The following is a 15,637-nucleotide window of genomic DNA, read 5'->3' on the forward strand; positions in this document are numbered from 1 at the left end:
CAGAAAAAAGCATTTAAAAAGAGTGCAAAACCAAACCTCAAAAATCTCAAAGCCAGCAATGTCTAAGACCCCAATAAAGTGCTGTCTTGGAAGCTTTGTATCCAGTTGTTGGTTGATGCGCATCACCATCCAGAAGAAAAGTTTCTCATAGACTGATTTGGCAATGGCATTCACTGCATGGTGCACCTGCAGGGATATGGTTCACACAGCTCTGTCAGGGCACTGCTAGTGCACCACCAGAGCAAAACAGCCCTCCACCATGCAAAGATGCTGTCAGCCCACAAAGTGCACCATAGGCCTTAATGTCCTGACCATCCTCAGCTGTGACCTGCATCCACTCCCATCTCTTAGGGAAATGCGCTCCCTGCTGCTCCCTGACACCCACCTGATGCACTGTTTGGCCCTTCATGACATAGTCATTTCCCACTTTCACTCGGGGATAGCACAAAGCTTTCAGCAAGTCTGCTGAGTTCAGGCCCATCAGGTATGCTGCTTTGTCAGCCTCTGTAAAACAACACAAAACCAGTGAGTGTACTGATGATGGACCAACCTGACCTAGTTGAAGATGTCCCTGCTCATTGCAGTGAGGTTGGACTAGGTGAGCTTTGAAGGTCCCTTCTAACCCAAACTATTCTATGATTCTATGAACAGTGTTTTTCCCTTCAGGTCACTTCACAATGTCACCCAAGCAGATCAAGTCTGGATGTGTAACCAGAAACTGGGCAGCACTACCATAACATGTCCCAGCACAGGGTCCTTCAGCAGAGCCACTGGGAGTAAAGTGCATATAGAAAGTGACTCTACAGGGTGGTAGGTTGAAGGTTGGACCTCCTTTTCATTTTCATCAAGGAACAACTTCTTTCCCAGAAGAGTCCTTGCATTTCTAGGGAAAACCAGTATGAAAACAGTTGGAAGTAAGCCTCTCCAAGCCACGAAGGTCTTACCTTCTGTGCCATCTGGCTCTGCCTGCTCCTCACGTGGTTTCTGCCTGAACTTCATGTTTCCATAGTGTAGGATTGCCCCCGTCAGCTTGTAAATCCCCATTCTCTCATCAGGGCTGAAGCCCAAGATGTCAATGGCGGCCTGCATACCAGAGGGATCAGCTGGTTATAGTGGTGGTGATAGTAAAAGTGATACTGTCTCTCCTTGCTAAATGTACTCACATCTGTGGCAACAAGCTCCTCCTGGTCATCAATGCTGGCCACAGAAATCTCCCCTTGGCTGATGAATGGGTAGTCATATGGGTTGCATGTGATGAGGAGCATCTCTGAAAGGCAAATGAAGGAGTAAGAGCCAGATCATGGCAGTGAAAATGGAACAACAGCTCAGCAAGGTTTCACAGGCTCTTTTTCCTTTTGCATCCCCAAGCTCTTGGTTTTCTATTAAGAGACAAGAAAGACAGAGTAAAGGCATTCATCTGCCTTCCACTGGATGAGCAGAAAGTCCTGGGCAGCTTCTCAGTCCTACCAGTTCAATATGCTCTGAACTGGAGCTGAACATTCAGCACTGGCAGACAAGGAATAAGGGACATCCAAATAAACAGCTTTAAGAAAGATACTTTTAGGTGAGACTCGTACATGCTTATTCTCTTATATGACATAGAATCATAGAATCACAGAATGGTTTGGGTTGGAAAGGACCTTAAGATCATCCAGTTCCAACCCCCTGTCACTGGCAGGGACGCTTCACACTAGACCATGTCACCCAAGGCTCTGTCCAACCTGCTAGAGATGGAGCATTTACCATTTCATTGGGCAACCTGTGCCAGCCCCTCACCACCCTCACAGGGAAGAACTTCCTTATATCCAACCTGAACTTCCCCTGTTTAAGTTTAAACCCATTACTCTGTTTTGTATCACAAATTGAGGCCAAAATTCACAACGTATTTTCAGTCCCCAATCCTACGGCAGAGTAAGAGAAGTGAAGGTGTGCAGATGTGCAGTGGGGTTGTGCAGCACACAGGAGGTGAAGCCCTCCACACATTAGAGATAAATCTGTGTCCTTGTACACACATGCGGCCCCCTGGCACACGGCAGTCTCTGTGGGAAGGGAAGAGGGAGGTGGTAATGTCAGGAGGGGACATAGTGGGAAGATGAGTATAGGAACTCCACCTTGGGAACTGTTCTGCGGATAGTCAGGAGGGATGGGCAGAGTGGAGGGAGGAGGAGTGCAGTAGTTCAGTGTGTGCCAAAAAGGATTGGGACAGATGTGGGGCATAGGTAGGGTATGACAGGGGAAGTTTAGATTGGATCTAAGGAAGAAATTCTTTACTGTCAGGGTGGTGAGGCACTGGAATGGGTTGCCCAGGGAGGTTGTGAATGCTCCATCCTTGGCGGTGTTCAAGGCCAGGTTGGACAGAGCCTTGGGTGACATGGTTTAGTGTGAGGTGTCCCTGCCCATGGCAGGGGGATTGGAACTGGACGATCTTAAGGTCCTTTCCAACCCTGACTGTTCTATGATTCTACGACATGGCAGTGGGAAGGAGGAAAAGGCTGGAGGGTCTATGCTGGAAACAGGAAGAACTTTTGCCCATACAATGGAGAGTTCAGATAGGTGGTTTGTAGATCAGGGTATGTGGCCATCCTGCACCCAGAGAACTCTCACCTTTCTACTGAAGATTATTCACAGGATCTGGCCCATGTATGCTGGAATTTCCACACCAGCAAGAACAGCGAAGTGTAAGGCAGAGTAAATAGCCACTGCTGCACCTCACCTGCATACAGTTTGCGTAAGAACTTACCCAGCAAAGATGAATTCAAAGTGGAGTAAACCCTAGTGCGACACTTACACAGAGAGAACAGTGCTGTGTGCAGCTTTGGTAACCCAGCCATCATAGAATAGATTCACCGAATAGCTTGGTTTGGAAGGGACCCTCAAAGCTCATCTAGTCCAGTCCCCTGCAATGAGCAGGGACATCTTCAGGTAGATCAGATTGCCCAAGAACCACATCCAGCCTGACCTGGAATGTCTCCAGGGATGGCGCATTCACCGCCTCTCTGGGCAATCTGTGCCAGTGTTTTACCACCCTCATTGTAAAGAATTTTTTCCTCATGTCCAGCCTGAATCTCCCTCTTTCAGTTTAAACCCATCACCCCTCGTCCTATCACAACAGGCCCTGCTAAAAAGTCACTCCTCATTTTCCTTACAGGCCCTTTCCAGCACTGAAAGGCTGTTCTAAGGTCTCCTCAGAGTCTTCTCTTCTCCGGACTGAACAACCCCGACATGCTCAGGCTTTCCTCATAGGAGAGGTGCTCCAGCCCTCTGATGGGCGATGCTGGAATGCAGATGACACAAGTAAGAACAGGAACAAACCTTCAGTGCTTCACACAGCCTGGGGCACCTGCCTGAAGGGGAAGCTGGATGCCTGTGACACACGGTGCCACTGGACCCTGTCACTGAGCCTTCATATTCAGAGAAATGATTTTACTGTGAAATGTCACCATGTGCTGGCTGTCCTTACCAAGCAGCTCCGGCTTCTTGTTGGAGAGGATCTGGTAGAAGATGTGGTAGCTTCTCTCGGCTTTCAGCTGGAAAGTGACTCTTGACTTTTCCAACAGGTCTGTAATATGCATGCTCATATTAATGTTTCAAGCATTTCTTTACTTTCTAGCAAAGCAATAAGCCCCCATCATTTACTCACAGGTCTCAATGTCACCAGAGGCCAGTTTTCCAGAGGTCCCAAAATGAATACGAATGAATTTACCCTGTCAAGCAGACAAAGGTAGCGGTCAGTGCAGCATTCTCAGGTAGCATGCCAGGTTGTTTTCTCTCTTGAATCTCAGTCACAGCATTGCCAAATCAGTCTGAATTAGAAGAGATAAAGGGCACAGTTTGTTGCAGCCCAAGTGTTCAAGGCCAGGTTGGATGGGGCTTGGAGCAACCTGCTGTAGTGGAAGGTGTCCCTGTCTGTGGCAGGGGCTGGAACTGGATGAGATTTAAGGTCCCTTCGAACACAACCCATTCTGTGATTCTATCATCTGACAAACAACCAAGCAATTTGTCAGCAGGAACGTTTCTCTCAGACCAGTGGCTCCCAGTCGCAAGTAACAAGCAAGCAAGCAGGGTTAGAAATGCAGGAGGGCAGAGAGAAATACAGTGACTCACAAAGCGTGAGGAGTTGTCATTTCTCACAGTCTTGGCATTCCCAAAGGCCTCCAGCAGTGGGTTAGCACTGAGGATTTGATCTTTGAGTGTTCCCTGTGAAAACAGGTGAATAACCACTGAGAAACCTCCAGGGCTATGTGACAGGAAGTAGTGACCATATTGCTATTCACCTTATTACATGTGCAACAATGTGCCCTTCATTTCAGCTGTACAGATTTACTACAGCATCTTTTTGACTACAGCACCAAGAACCAGCAATGTGTTTAAATGGTAAAGAATTCATTTTCCTCTTATTCAGGATTTCTCCCCTGGTCAGAGCTCTCATCTTTTAGCCACATGGATAGACTGGTCTGGGTGAAGAAGCTGGAGCTCCTGATTCTTCCTGGAGACCAATCCCCCAGGCCTGGTTTCAGTCCACTCTGGTAGCTTGTATTTGTAGTGGTCCTACCTGCACATCAACCCCTGGTTTTACTGCCTTTTGAGGGAGTGGCTGAAGCTAATGAAAGATATTTTGAGGTAAATGTTTGTCACAAGTGCTGCCCTCAGCCACAGGTGGGTAACATCCCAACTGCCCCTCTGCCAAGCTCTTCTTCCTCACACCTTCATCCAAGACTCCTTCTTCTTGGCTAGCTCTCCACTCGCTGCAATTGTGGCAAAGTACTGGATGACACGCTTTGTGTTCACAGTCTTCCCTGCTCCGGACTCCCCACTGCCGAAAGAAAGCACAGAGTGAAGAATTATCTGCCCCCTTTTTGCTGGAGACAGAAGTCAAAGGGGCAGATGTACTTACGTGATCAGGATGGACTGATTTTCACGATCTGTCAAAGGAAAAATACCTGCAGTCAGAGAAGCTGTAGAGAAAAGTGCTGGTTCTCTGGTAACCCTGAGTGTCCACTGAAGGGAAAGAAACAAAACCTCTGCAAGCAAAACTGAAAAGATGCATGGTCTTTTTCTCCTCTCTCTTCCCCTCCCTGCACTGCACTTTTTGTCTTCTCCACCTTTGCTCCATCCTGCACTCTCCTTTTTGCTTCTGTCTTTACCATTATTTATTACTTTTTACTAACATAAAGAATAACATTCTTTCTTACTATTTAGAATCATAGAATCATGGAATAGTTTGGGTTGGAAGGGACCTTCAAAGCTCATCTAATCCAACCCCCTGCAATGAGCATGGATATCTTCAACTAGATCAGGTTGCCCAAAACCACATCCAACCTGGCCCTGAATGACTTCAGGGATGGGGCATCCACCACCTACCTCTCTGGGTAACTTGTACCAGGGTTTTACCACCCTCACTCTAAAGAACTTTTTCCTCACATCCAGCCTGAATTTAATAAGGGCCAGGACTTGATTCAAATTAAAACCATGTATTTTGGTGAAAATGTTTTTTCCAGCTCTGTTCTGAACCTACCTGCTGTTGCACGCAGCCACGTGCTGGTGTGCTAAGGACTTCCCAGATAATGTGTCCCATCTAACTGCAACTGCCCTTTGCAGTGGTTCCTGTTATGGTGCTTAGCTTAGTACTTGGACCAGAAATACAGATAATGTGCAGTACAAGAGCATAGCACTTCAAGAATAAAAATACCTAATTCAGGAGACAGGGAAAACTGTGTGGAGCTGGTTTGGCATCATCTAGAGATAAAATAAGCACATCAAATTCTACAGTACAACAGCTGAGAGCTCAAGCAGATAATCTGCAACATGACACAGGACAAGGAACTGGGGTAGCACACTGTAAGAGATGGAAGAGGCAGCTGAGCCCACGGCAGGTGAGGAATGGCATTTGGCAGGAGCAGTGTTTCTGACACAGCCTTTTCCCTCCGAGTCTGGTCAAACTAGAGCCACTCACCAGTCAGCATGAACTGATAGGCATTGTCAGAGATGGAGAAGATGTGTGGAGGGGCCTCCTGGCGCTTCTTGCCTCGGTAGCCAGCCACCACCTGTGGGCTGTACACTGGCAGCCACTTGTAGGGGTTGACGGTGACACAGAAGAGGCCCGAGTAGGTCTGTGGGAAACAAAACTGGAAGAGTCACTGCAGTCATCTCCTGGCAGCTGGATTTTCTCCTCTGCCAGGATAGGGAACTTACGTAGATCATCCAGGAGCTGTAGCGGTCCTTGAGGTTGTAGAGGACGGCAGGTTCATGCAGGTGAGTCAACATGGCCACATCTTCAATTCTGTCAAACTTAGGTGGGTTCATGGCATAGACATCATCAGGTTTGACAGCAAGTGTCTGTAATTCAGAAAGGAAGAGTTGATTCAGCAGCTCTCAATGCTCCTTCCATGTATACACACAGAGACACAGGCACAGAGAAGTAATGACATCTGTAAGGCTGCTCTAATTCACAGTTTTCTTTCTGTTTCACTGTGCAAAATGAGATCATGGCTATTACAGGGGAGACACTGATGTCAGCCAGGAATTGTACAACACTGGCAAATTTACAGCATGCAGATTTATTGTCCTGGAATTGCTACACAGACAGCATTTGTGCTGGAACGGATCTTTCTACATGTTGTTGCTGCTTATGAACTTCAGGTCCCTGCTGCTCATAGCTGAAATGGTCAGGGGCACAACTGCTGGTGGCTGCTCTGCCTTTCATCCTCCAAGACTCACACTCCACTGTGCCTGAGAGACACTGTGCACAGGACAAGTACAAGAGGCATCAACAGCAAATCCTTCTTGGGAAGAGAATTGTTCCACTCTGGCCTGTTACTATTTCTAGTGAAGCAAAGGCTCCAGCTCTACCAAAACTGGCTCTCCTTGTAGATTATGTCCTGTCACACTGCCAGAGTTTGTGGATGTGGGGACAGGGGGCAGATGTGCAGGAAAGCAGAGGTACACCAATGGCAGCAGCTTATCTCAGGCACACTGAATGAAGGAGCTTGAAAATCCTGCTGTCATTTCATAGAACCCCAGAGTGGTTTGGGTTGGAAGGGACTTTGAAGCTCCTCCAGCTCCAACCCCTCCCACAGGCAGGGACACCTTCCACTGGAGCAGCTTGCTCCAAGCCCCTGTGTCCACCCTGGCCTTGAACACTGCCAGGGATGGGGCAGCCACAGCTTCTCTGGGCACCCTGGGCCAGCGCCTCAGCACCCTCACAGGGAAGAGCTTCTGCCTTAGATCTAACCTGAACTTCAGAAGAGGGCAGGAAGCTCTGAAGTATTAGGAATTATTAGAAAAGAAAGAGAGAAAAGAAGAGAGTGTTACATAGGATGTGTCCGCCAGTCCATTCCCACTTTTGTTACTGAGCACACCTCTTCAGAAGGATATAGTTGTAGTGGAAATGCTCCAGAGAAACAAAGATGGTCACATGTATGAAACAGCTTTTCTGTGAGGAGAGCATAACTTGATTGGGATTTGGGAGTGACAAGGAGATACTTTTGCAGTCTGCAAAGTCAGGAATAGCAGAGAGCCATTGGCTATGGCAAGGAAGAATTAACATTTCCTTGTGAAAAAAAATAAGTTGAAATGAGCAGGCTGCACACTGCAGAGGAAAGGAAGCACTTTACACACATACTCCAATTTTAAACCATGTAAATCTTCCCCACAGGACACTACAAAGGCAAAAAACCTCAAATGGATCTAAAGACCCAGCCCCCACGAAAGCAGGTCCTTACACATAGGTGCCTGTGCGGGCTCTGCTCCATCACATACCTGTGATTGCTGGAGGCTGGGCTGAACCAGTGGATGGCTGCTTTATTCTTTACTTGCTTTCTGAAGAAGCTTGTAGCACCTACTGCCAGGATGCTGGTTGCTTTGGGCTGCTGCAGCTGTTTTTACAGCAGTTATCAGGCCATGAGCTGCTAAGACCTGCCAGCATTTTTGCAAGATTAGCACCTTGGAAGCTTCTCTAGGAGACTGCAACCAGTGACACTTCACAAGCAAAGGGGACTTTCAAAGTAGCTGCCTGCTCTGCTACCAGTGAAAGAAGAAGGTTGTCAGGGGGTATGACAGGGCTATATGAGAAAGAGTTAAAAGCAGCGGCTGAGAAATGCTAGGGCTTGCAAGGCTACAACCAAACCTGTTTTGAGCACTTATCTTTAAAGCCTAAAGCAAGAATAATTACCCAATGAACACCTTCATCCCAGGATCCTGAGCAATGCTTTCCTCTGGAAGTTGTGCTGGTCCCAGTCAGAGGGAAGGGCAGGTTAGATGCCTGAGCTAACCTAACTCTTTCTGTGCTCCTTGTCGTCCCTATCAGACATCTCAGCAGGGCAAGGAGGAAGACCAGGAGGAGCGCACTTACTCTGCCATCCTCTGTCTCGACAGTTATCTTCCCATCCTGTGCAGCCTTGATCTTGCCTTTGGTGTACACCACCTCAGGGTCGGCCACAAAGCAGTAGGTCTTGGCATCAAACGGCTGGTTCTGGGCTTCAATTCTCTCCTTCTCTGATTTGCGCAGGTACGGTGCAGCCTCCCCAAAAACCTCCATGCCAGCGTCTCTGCTCATGGCTGGAGCTGAAAGACAGACCCTGCTGTGGTGGTCCCTCTCCAAGAGCACCCTTCCCACCTCTCAGATGTGTGCTGCAAGGTCTGAGGGAGATATTTGCCTCTCAGAGCTAGAATGCACCAAGCAACAAAGAGCTGCCACCCTTCATGGCCCCGAGGAAAGGGGATCCATACCTGAAGGAGCAGGAGGGTTCCCTGGGGACGTGTTAAAGGGGAAAGATCTCTGAAGGATTCACATAGTCCTCAGTAAAACCGAGGCCCTGAAGCTCGTTTTAGTTCCAGTTCTTTACTTATGATTTCCCCCACTCCCTTTTAACATGGTGCCTGTCCTAGTCCTCTGGTGCACAGCCGCAGCAGGCAGGAACAGACACATACCATAGTCTGTTAGAGTAGATCATGCAGAGGGAAGAAGGAGGACCTGCTCACAGTGAGTGCAAGGGAAAAGCCAGCTCAAGCCAGTCTGGACAAGCTGTTAGTTTCCATGCCTTAAATTCTCACCTTAAGGATCAGTCAACAGAAGGAAGGAACAGGCTGACATCTCTGATCTGTGAAAGAGAGAGCGGAAAGGTCAAACTCCAGCTAAACTACAACCTCTCTGAAGGCCCAATACCCCTCCCTTACTGCAAGCAACCACCCCAGTTGAGGACCAGAGAAGTAAACTGCAGATTCCAGTCCTTCCCTATCCAAGGAATGACCCAGCGAGGAATCTACAGCCTTGCGAAGCTCCAAGCATGGGGAACAGCAGCACTGGAGGAGCCCTCCACCCCTCTGCAGATCACTCACAGCATGGCCATGAGACCAGGAGGCACCAAGGGCTTTCTCCCTGACAGCTCTTATAGGCTCAGCCCCTTCCCTTAGCTCAGCCCCTTCCCTATATTTGGAAGGAAGGGATCGACGCTCCTGCCTGCTCACCAATTCCTGTTCATTTTCTGCCATATACAGTATGCAAAGAAAGGAGCTGCTCTTTTTTTCCAAGTTTAGTAGCTTTGGGACCTGACTGCTGTTTGTAACCTCTTTGTTGTGGGATGTCCTTTACTGGGAACATGCTCTCCTGACAGCTATGACTGCAGACAGCACTTCACTCCTACCTGCTCTCACCTAGATGTCAAAGATGTGATAGTCCAGAAGGGACCTGCCCCACTGCTCCTGCTCCTGGAATGCCTGGGCAGAGTTCACAGTGGGAAGGGAATGCAAAGAAGCTGCACGTGGGGTGGAGGGCAAGGCCATGGCAAAGGAAAAAGGTGATGAGGATTCATGCAGGATCAATTACAGCGATTCTTGTAGCTTTCCCATCACTGTATGGATCAGGGAGGATGGCAGGAGAGGCCATGACTGAAGTATAATGTGACAAACCATGGCAAAATACAGGCTCATCAGAAAGGACACCCAAATCTACGCAGGTCTAACCTGTCATTCTGATTGGAGAGTTTATTTCCCGGATTTCAGTGTCACAGGGATGGATATTTCATGAATTCCATGCCCTGTATATGCTACAGAAATTGAGCCACTTTGGCTGCCTAGAAGGTTCACTACCCTTGCTGCCAAAAGGAGCTGCAGAAGCCATGTCACACAGTGCTATCAGGTCCTTAAACACAGCTGACTGTGATTCCAGGGGAGAATAATATTGGTAAGGGGACATAGTACCCACCAAAACACTGGGCATCAGCCACCTTTGCATGCCAGCTAGGACAGGTGAGCTCTGCTCAATCCTGACCACTCAATCCTGACCCAGAGCACCATTTCCATGTGAATCCCTGGGGCTGTAGGCTTGACAGTGCCTGGGGAAAGGCAGAACTGTGTCTGAGGAGACCCAGGCTGTGCAAGGATAACTACACTTATATAACTCTTGCTTGGGCAGCACAGACCCAGGACTGGCAGCAAGGCATGGCCAGCATAGGCTTGGACACCCCTCTCTTCCCTCCCCAGAGCAGGGCTGTGCCAGAGGCTTCCAGGACCACACTACCAAATCCACTTCAGCCCATGTGCTTGCCCTGGAAAGCACTGGGAAAAAAGTGGGAATTATCATGGAGAAAAAGAAAAATGTAGGAAAATCTTTCTTTTATAATTTTTTTTTTATAAAAATGTAGCAATTTTTTTTTTTTTTAATAGCAAAAAAAGACAAAAAAAAAGTAGCAGGAGAGGTTGAGGGTCAGGCAGGACCCAGAGTTGAGCTCTCCCATCCCAGGGCACAGCACCATGACTATGGCAGCACAGCCAGGCTTCTGCTGAATTATGCTTACTCTTGCAAAGCTGACTCATGAAGTCTTGCAGAGGGCATGAACACCCTTTGCGCTATGGTGGGCTTTAAGTGGAGGTCTTCTAGCCCAAGTGCTCATTTTGGTTGGCACAGAGCAGACAGGCAATGGCTGCAAACTGAGCTCACCTCGTAGAGCAGGGCAGGACAGCAGCTGGCAGAAGCAATGGGAGGCTTCATGCTTGCACAGATAGTAGCTCCTGGTTCATGAGCAGAAGGGTCTCCTCCATCCCGAGTCATCCCGCCTGCTTTGGTCATCTTCTGTCACTGTCCAGTAGCACCCGTTTGCCCTCTGCACTGCCTGGCCACTCATCTGAGGCTGCAGCACCAGCCTTCCCTCGCCAGAACAAAGCCCACAAGACTTGTGTGAAGCCAGAAGCCTATCCCAAATAGCTCCTGCACCCCCCAAAGCACCATTCCCAGCTGGAGCACCCTGGGGCATCTGCTTCTGCTGCATGGGGGATGTTACCTCATCTTGCAGACACTGCTGGCCCTGCTTGTGTTTGCCCAAGGAAAGCTGACCCTATGGCCTTGCAGGAGTGTCATTGTCACTGGTGTTTTGACAAACATATTCCATGTTGCCCTTAATTTCATTTAAGGTCACTAAAAATGGACACTACAGCCCCATGGCTCATGAACCATGAATTCCTAGAATCCCCCTAAGCCTGGAGGATGAGGGAAAGCTTTTTTTAGCAAGCATCCTCTGTGATCGGCCCTTTGAACTCAGCACAGTGGATGTACTGAGTGTCTGCAAAAGGCCAGACGCATCACACCAAGAACCAGCGTGGGGCTTTGTCCTGACACTGACCTGTCAGTGTGATTCAGACAGGGCCTTTCCTGCTCCCAGGCATGCCTAAAGCAAGGCGGATGGACCCTGCTCCCCATACCCAGCTGTAGGATCAGAGCAAAGAGCACACACAGGCAGAGAGCACCACTCTTCCCATATTCCCTCCCTGGTTCAGGTGCCCAACTGGGAGCAGAGTGCAGGAAACCAGTTAGCAGTGAGCAGTGACTAGTCACTGGCATCTGTGGAGCACCACACCAAGGACATACTCCACTGTTTAAAACCATTTGCACACTGCCACTGTCTCAACTGCTCTAAATCAGGACCATCCAGTATATCCGCCAGATGGAATTCCATGTTCTCCCCAGCCCAGCAAGGGTTAGCAACTAAAAGAATACACAATCTTTCAGATCTCCAGTTCTGATCCATGCATTATGCAACCAGCTACAACAGCCACTGCGACTGCCTGACCACTACCTGCAAATGCTCCACTTTTCACTGTTAACAGTCACACTTATTTCTAGCAGTTCTCCATCATTACACAAAAACATGTCTCAAGAGAATATAACTGCTTCAAAATCTTATCAGAAGCAGCCTGGAGCAGGGGCTTAGAACAGAAATGTGTCTGTTACACTGCAAAGCAGGAATGCCAAGAAACTTGGGCAGTGCAGCTGAATGTGCACATCCAGATTTGGGGTTTTCCTTTGGTGTTAAGGACATGCACTAGATTCTTCTCAAGAAGTGCACAAACCTTTCTGTGTTTAGACTTGCCTGTGCTTTGGAGCCTTTGGATGCTTGACAAGCTGTGTGAAAAGGAATGACAGAGCTTTGTGTGAGTGAAAATCACAAAATGCCATGATAGATCTGAAACTTCTGTCTCTGTTCATGCATGACGATGTGAGACACTGCAGGTCTTTCAGCCCAACCAAGGAAATGCCAGATTTTCAGCAAGCTGAAGAAAGATTATTGCTTTTATTCCATTTCTGGGACTTAGACTTGGGATATGCACTACAGAGAGATGCAGTGGGCACACTGAGCACGTGTACAGGCAACAGCAGTCCAGAATGAGCAGACTCAAAACCAAAATGAAGACCATAGAGTCAGTGCCTGTGCCACCCTGATCTCCCTGCAAAGCCCTTCTCTCTGATTTGGTCCCTTAGATCACCCAACTCAGAGCACCATCCTGGGACCCAGCACAGGGAACAAGTCACCTGGTAGTCCCCCAGCCTTCCTCCAGAGACCCCAGTGGCTCCACCATGCTGTGGGGTTGTCCCTCTTTTCCCAGAGACACCTCCTAGGCTAACGAGTGCCCCTGTGCCTGACTTCACAGACCCAGGCTTGGGTGCAGGAGGTAGGTCTCGTACCCCTGAGTCAAGGAGACAGCCTAGAAAAGCTCCCCATGCATGGGGTGGGCAAGGGAGCAGTGCCAGGTCTAGCAGCTAGCAGGACCTGGCCAGGAAAGAGGGCCATCAGCTGGCTGAGGCTGAACCTGAGAGGCACAACTGATGGTGGGGCACCTGCTGCATCTGTCCCAGCAACTGGTAGGAAGACCCAGCAAGGGCTATGGGGACCAGAGCTTGCTCAGGACCTACAACAGTGCCCACCTAGGGAGTATGGAAAAAGAGGGCGAAATAGCAGCAAATGACACTGCAGCCTCCACAGGTTACAACCTGAGGGCTCCCACATAACCCTCACCATGATGAAGAAACATCTAAACACAACTAGGCCACTTCAGAGGACACAGGAGCCAAGGGTGTTACACATTCCAGGCAACATTCATTCCCAATATTTTCCTACAGAAGCAAAGGGTGCTTATTTCTTGGCCTTGTAAGAGCCAAGTAGGAAAAACCAACCTTTTAATTTACTTGTAGAGTGCCTGGATCTCCTTTCTCAGCTCAGAACTCTCCACCCCTTGCTCCTCTGGGCACAGTGCTACTTGTGCCCAGGGCCACGCTGGCCTGATGTTCCATGTAGAGAGGAGATTCAGGGTGAGTCCTGGGCCAACAATACCCTGCTTCAGCTTCTCGCAGGCAGAGGATAGTGGATCCCCTTCTTTATCACCAGAATCTCACTAGGGCACTGTAGTGAGTCCCTACAGCACACATGTGGGTGCCCATCTTCTTGCTAACAGCCCTTGGGAGCAGCAGCTGCATTTCTGTATGTTGCTCCATGCTGCCAACATCATTTGGCAGACCCAAACAGACCCAAAGCTGTCCTGAGGTGAAGGTCAAAAGCTACCACAGCAAGCTGCATTGCCTTGCAAGGCTCTCTAGTCCTGGTGTTGCCAGGGAACTTTTATTACTGCCCTTCATTCAGAGAATGTGGCTCATCATACCCCCGCAAATTAAAGGTGGATTTACTGGTTGGTGTCTATCTATTTTTGAACAAAGAACTTCGGGAGAACAAGGAGGTTTTGTAAGCTTGGAGCTGAGTAAGTTCCCTGGCATGCTGAAAGAACCTGCTTTATTAAACTAGTAATACACAGCTTAAAACACGGAATGAGCTGGCTCTTGCACAGAGACAGATGCAATCATTCCTGCTCAGGTCTCCCCAGCACAGCTCCTCATGCTCCCAGGAACATGTACAACTGATGCAGAGCTGCTGTAAGCCAGGGGCTGGATACTCTGCAAGCAGCACAGACTGCTTTAAAAACATGAGTTTCTGTTTGAACCAAACCAAACCTTTTAAATTCTCTTGTGAAGGGAAACACTTCACTTTTGACTTTTCTTTTTAGGCCATCAAACCTGAAAGTGATCCAGTAAAACTGACCTGCTTATCAGTTCACATCTAATAGCATGGACTGCAGTCATTCCCCTGCAGCACAGCCCAGACTATCTGCTTCAATGGGAAGCTCCTGAGCAGCCTCAGCATGTGATGTCCTGGAGCCACAGCTCCTGAGTTTTTCAGGTGAGCACACTACACCAGCAGCAGGGACTGGAAAGCTTTGGCTGCAAGCAGCAACTTCACTGCATCATGAGGCTGCTCATAGCTCTGCTTCGCTCCCCAGCAGTTCACACATTGCTTGTTTTACCTGAGTAAAGATACATGCTGACTTGCAGTGAGGTGGTAAAGGCCCCAACAAATGCTCAGCCTTCAAGCTCCATCATCAGCAAAGGGCACATGAGATCCCTCATTCATCCCACAGACCTGGCTACAGGCTGATGGAAGCACAACTTCATGACATAGAAGCACATCTTCATGATACAGGGTCAGTGCTTGGACCATGCCAGTCTGAAGAACCACTCGGTGAATAAAGAACTGGCTGGATGGACACATGCAAAGAGTTGTGGTCAATGGTTCAATGTCCGGCTGGAGACCGGTAATGAGTGGTGTCCCTCAGGGATCGGTGTTGGGACCGGTCTTGTTCAACATCTTTGTCCGTGACATGGACAGTGGGATTGAGTGCGCCCTCAGCAAGTTTGCCAATGACACCAAGCTGTGTGGTTCGGTTGATACGCTGGAGGGAAGGGATGCCATCCAGAGGGACCTCAACACGCTTGTGAGGTGGGCTGATGCCAACCTTATGAAGTTTAACCATGCCAAGGGCAAGGTCCTACACCTGGGTTGGAGCAATCCCAGGCACAGCTACAGGTTGGGCAGAGCAGAGATCCAGAGCAGCCCTGCGGAGAAGGACTTGGGGGTGTTGGTCAATGAGAAACTCAACATGAGCCGGCTGCAGTGTGCGCTCGCAGCCCAGAAAGCAACCGTATCCTGGGCTGCATCAAGAGGAGCGTGACCAGCAGGTCGAAGGAGGTGATCCTGCCCCTCTGCTCTGCTCTCGTGAGACCTCACTTGCAGCATTGTGTGCAGTTCTGGAGTCCTCAACATAAAAAGGACATGGAACTGTTGGAACAAGTCCAGAGGAGGCCACAAGGATGAGCAGGAGACTGGAGCACCTCCCGTATGGAGACAGGCTGAGAAAGTTGGGGCTGTTCAGCCTGGAGAAGAGAAGGCTGCGTGGAGACCTCATAGCAGCCTTCCAGTATCTGAAGGGGCCTACAAGGATGCTGAGGAGGGACTCTTCATCGGGGACTGTAGTGACAGGA

The 15,637-nt window shown here is 49.1% G+C and overlaps 1 protein-coding gene across 1 annotated transcript in view; it reads right to left on the reverse strand.

The window, feature by feature from the left end:
• Window positions 1-14,350, reverse strand: part of LOC308226923 (myosin-13-like) — a 31,055-nt gene extending 16,705 nt beyond the window's left edge. The window contains exons 1-14 of the mRNA XM_080629076.1: window positions 10,937-14,350; window positions 9,052-9,098; window positions 8,351-8,562; window positions 6,193-6,336; window positions 5,954-6,110; window positions 4,895-4,922; window positions 4,705-4,813; window positions 4,105-4,197; window positions 3,641-3,704; window positions 3,461-3,559; window positions 1,164-1,267; window positions 945-1,083; window positions 386-504; window positions 37-186 (exon numbers count right to left, since the gene is read on the reverse strand). Coding sequence (XP_080485202.1) covers window positions 37-186; window positions 386-504; window positions 945-1,083; window positions 1,164-1,267; window positions 3,461-3,559; window positions 3,641-3,704; window positions 4,105-4,197; window positions 4,705-4,813; window positions 4,895-4,922; window positions 5,954-6,110; window positions 6,193-6,336; window positions 8,351-8,554 — 1,410 coding nt within the window. The 5' untranslated portion in view covers window positions 8,555-8,562; window positions 9,052-9,098; window positions 10,937-14,350. The remainder of the gene's footprint in view (window positions 1-36; window positions 187-385; window positions 505-944; window positions 1,084-1,163; window positions 1,268-3,460; window positions 3,560-3,640; window positions 3,705-4,104; window positions 4,198-4,704; window positions 4,814-4,894; window positions 4,923-5,953; window positions 6,111-6,192; window positions 6,337-8,350; window positions 8,563-9,051; window positions 9,099-10,936) is intronic.
• Between the last annotated feature and the right edge of the window lie 1,287 nt (window positions 14,351-15,637).

Source organism: Psittacula echo (assembly GCF_963264785.1).
Source record: "Psittacula echo genome assembly, chromosome: 14".
NCBI classification, from domain to species: Eukaryota; Metazoa; Chordata; class Aves; order Psittaciformes; family Psittacidae; genus Psittacula; species Psittacula echo.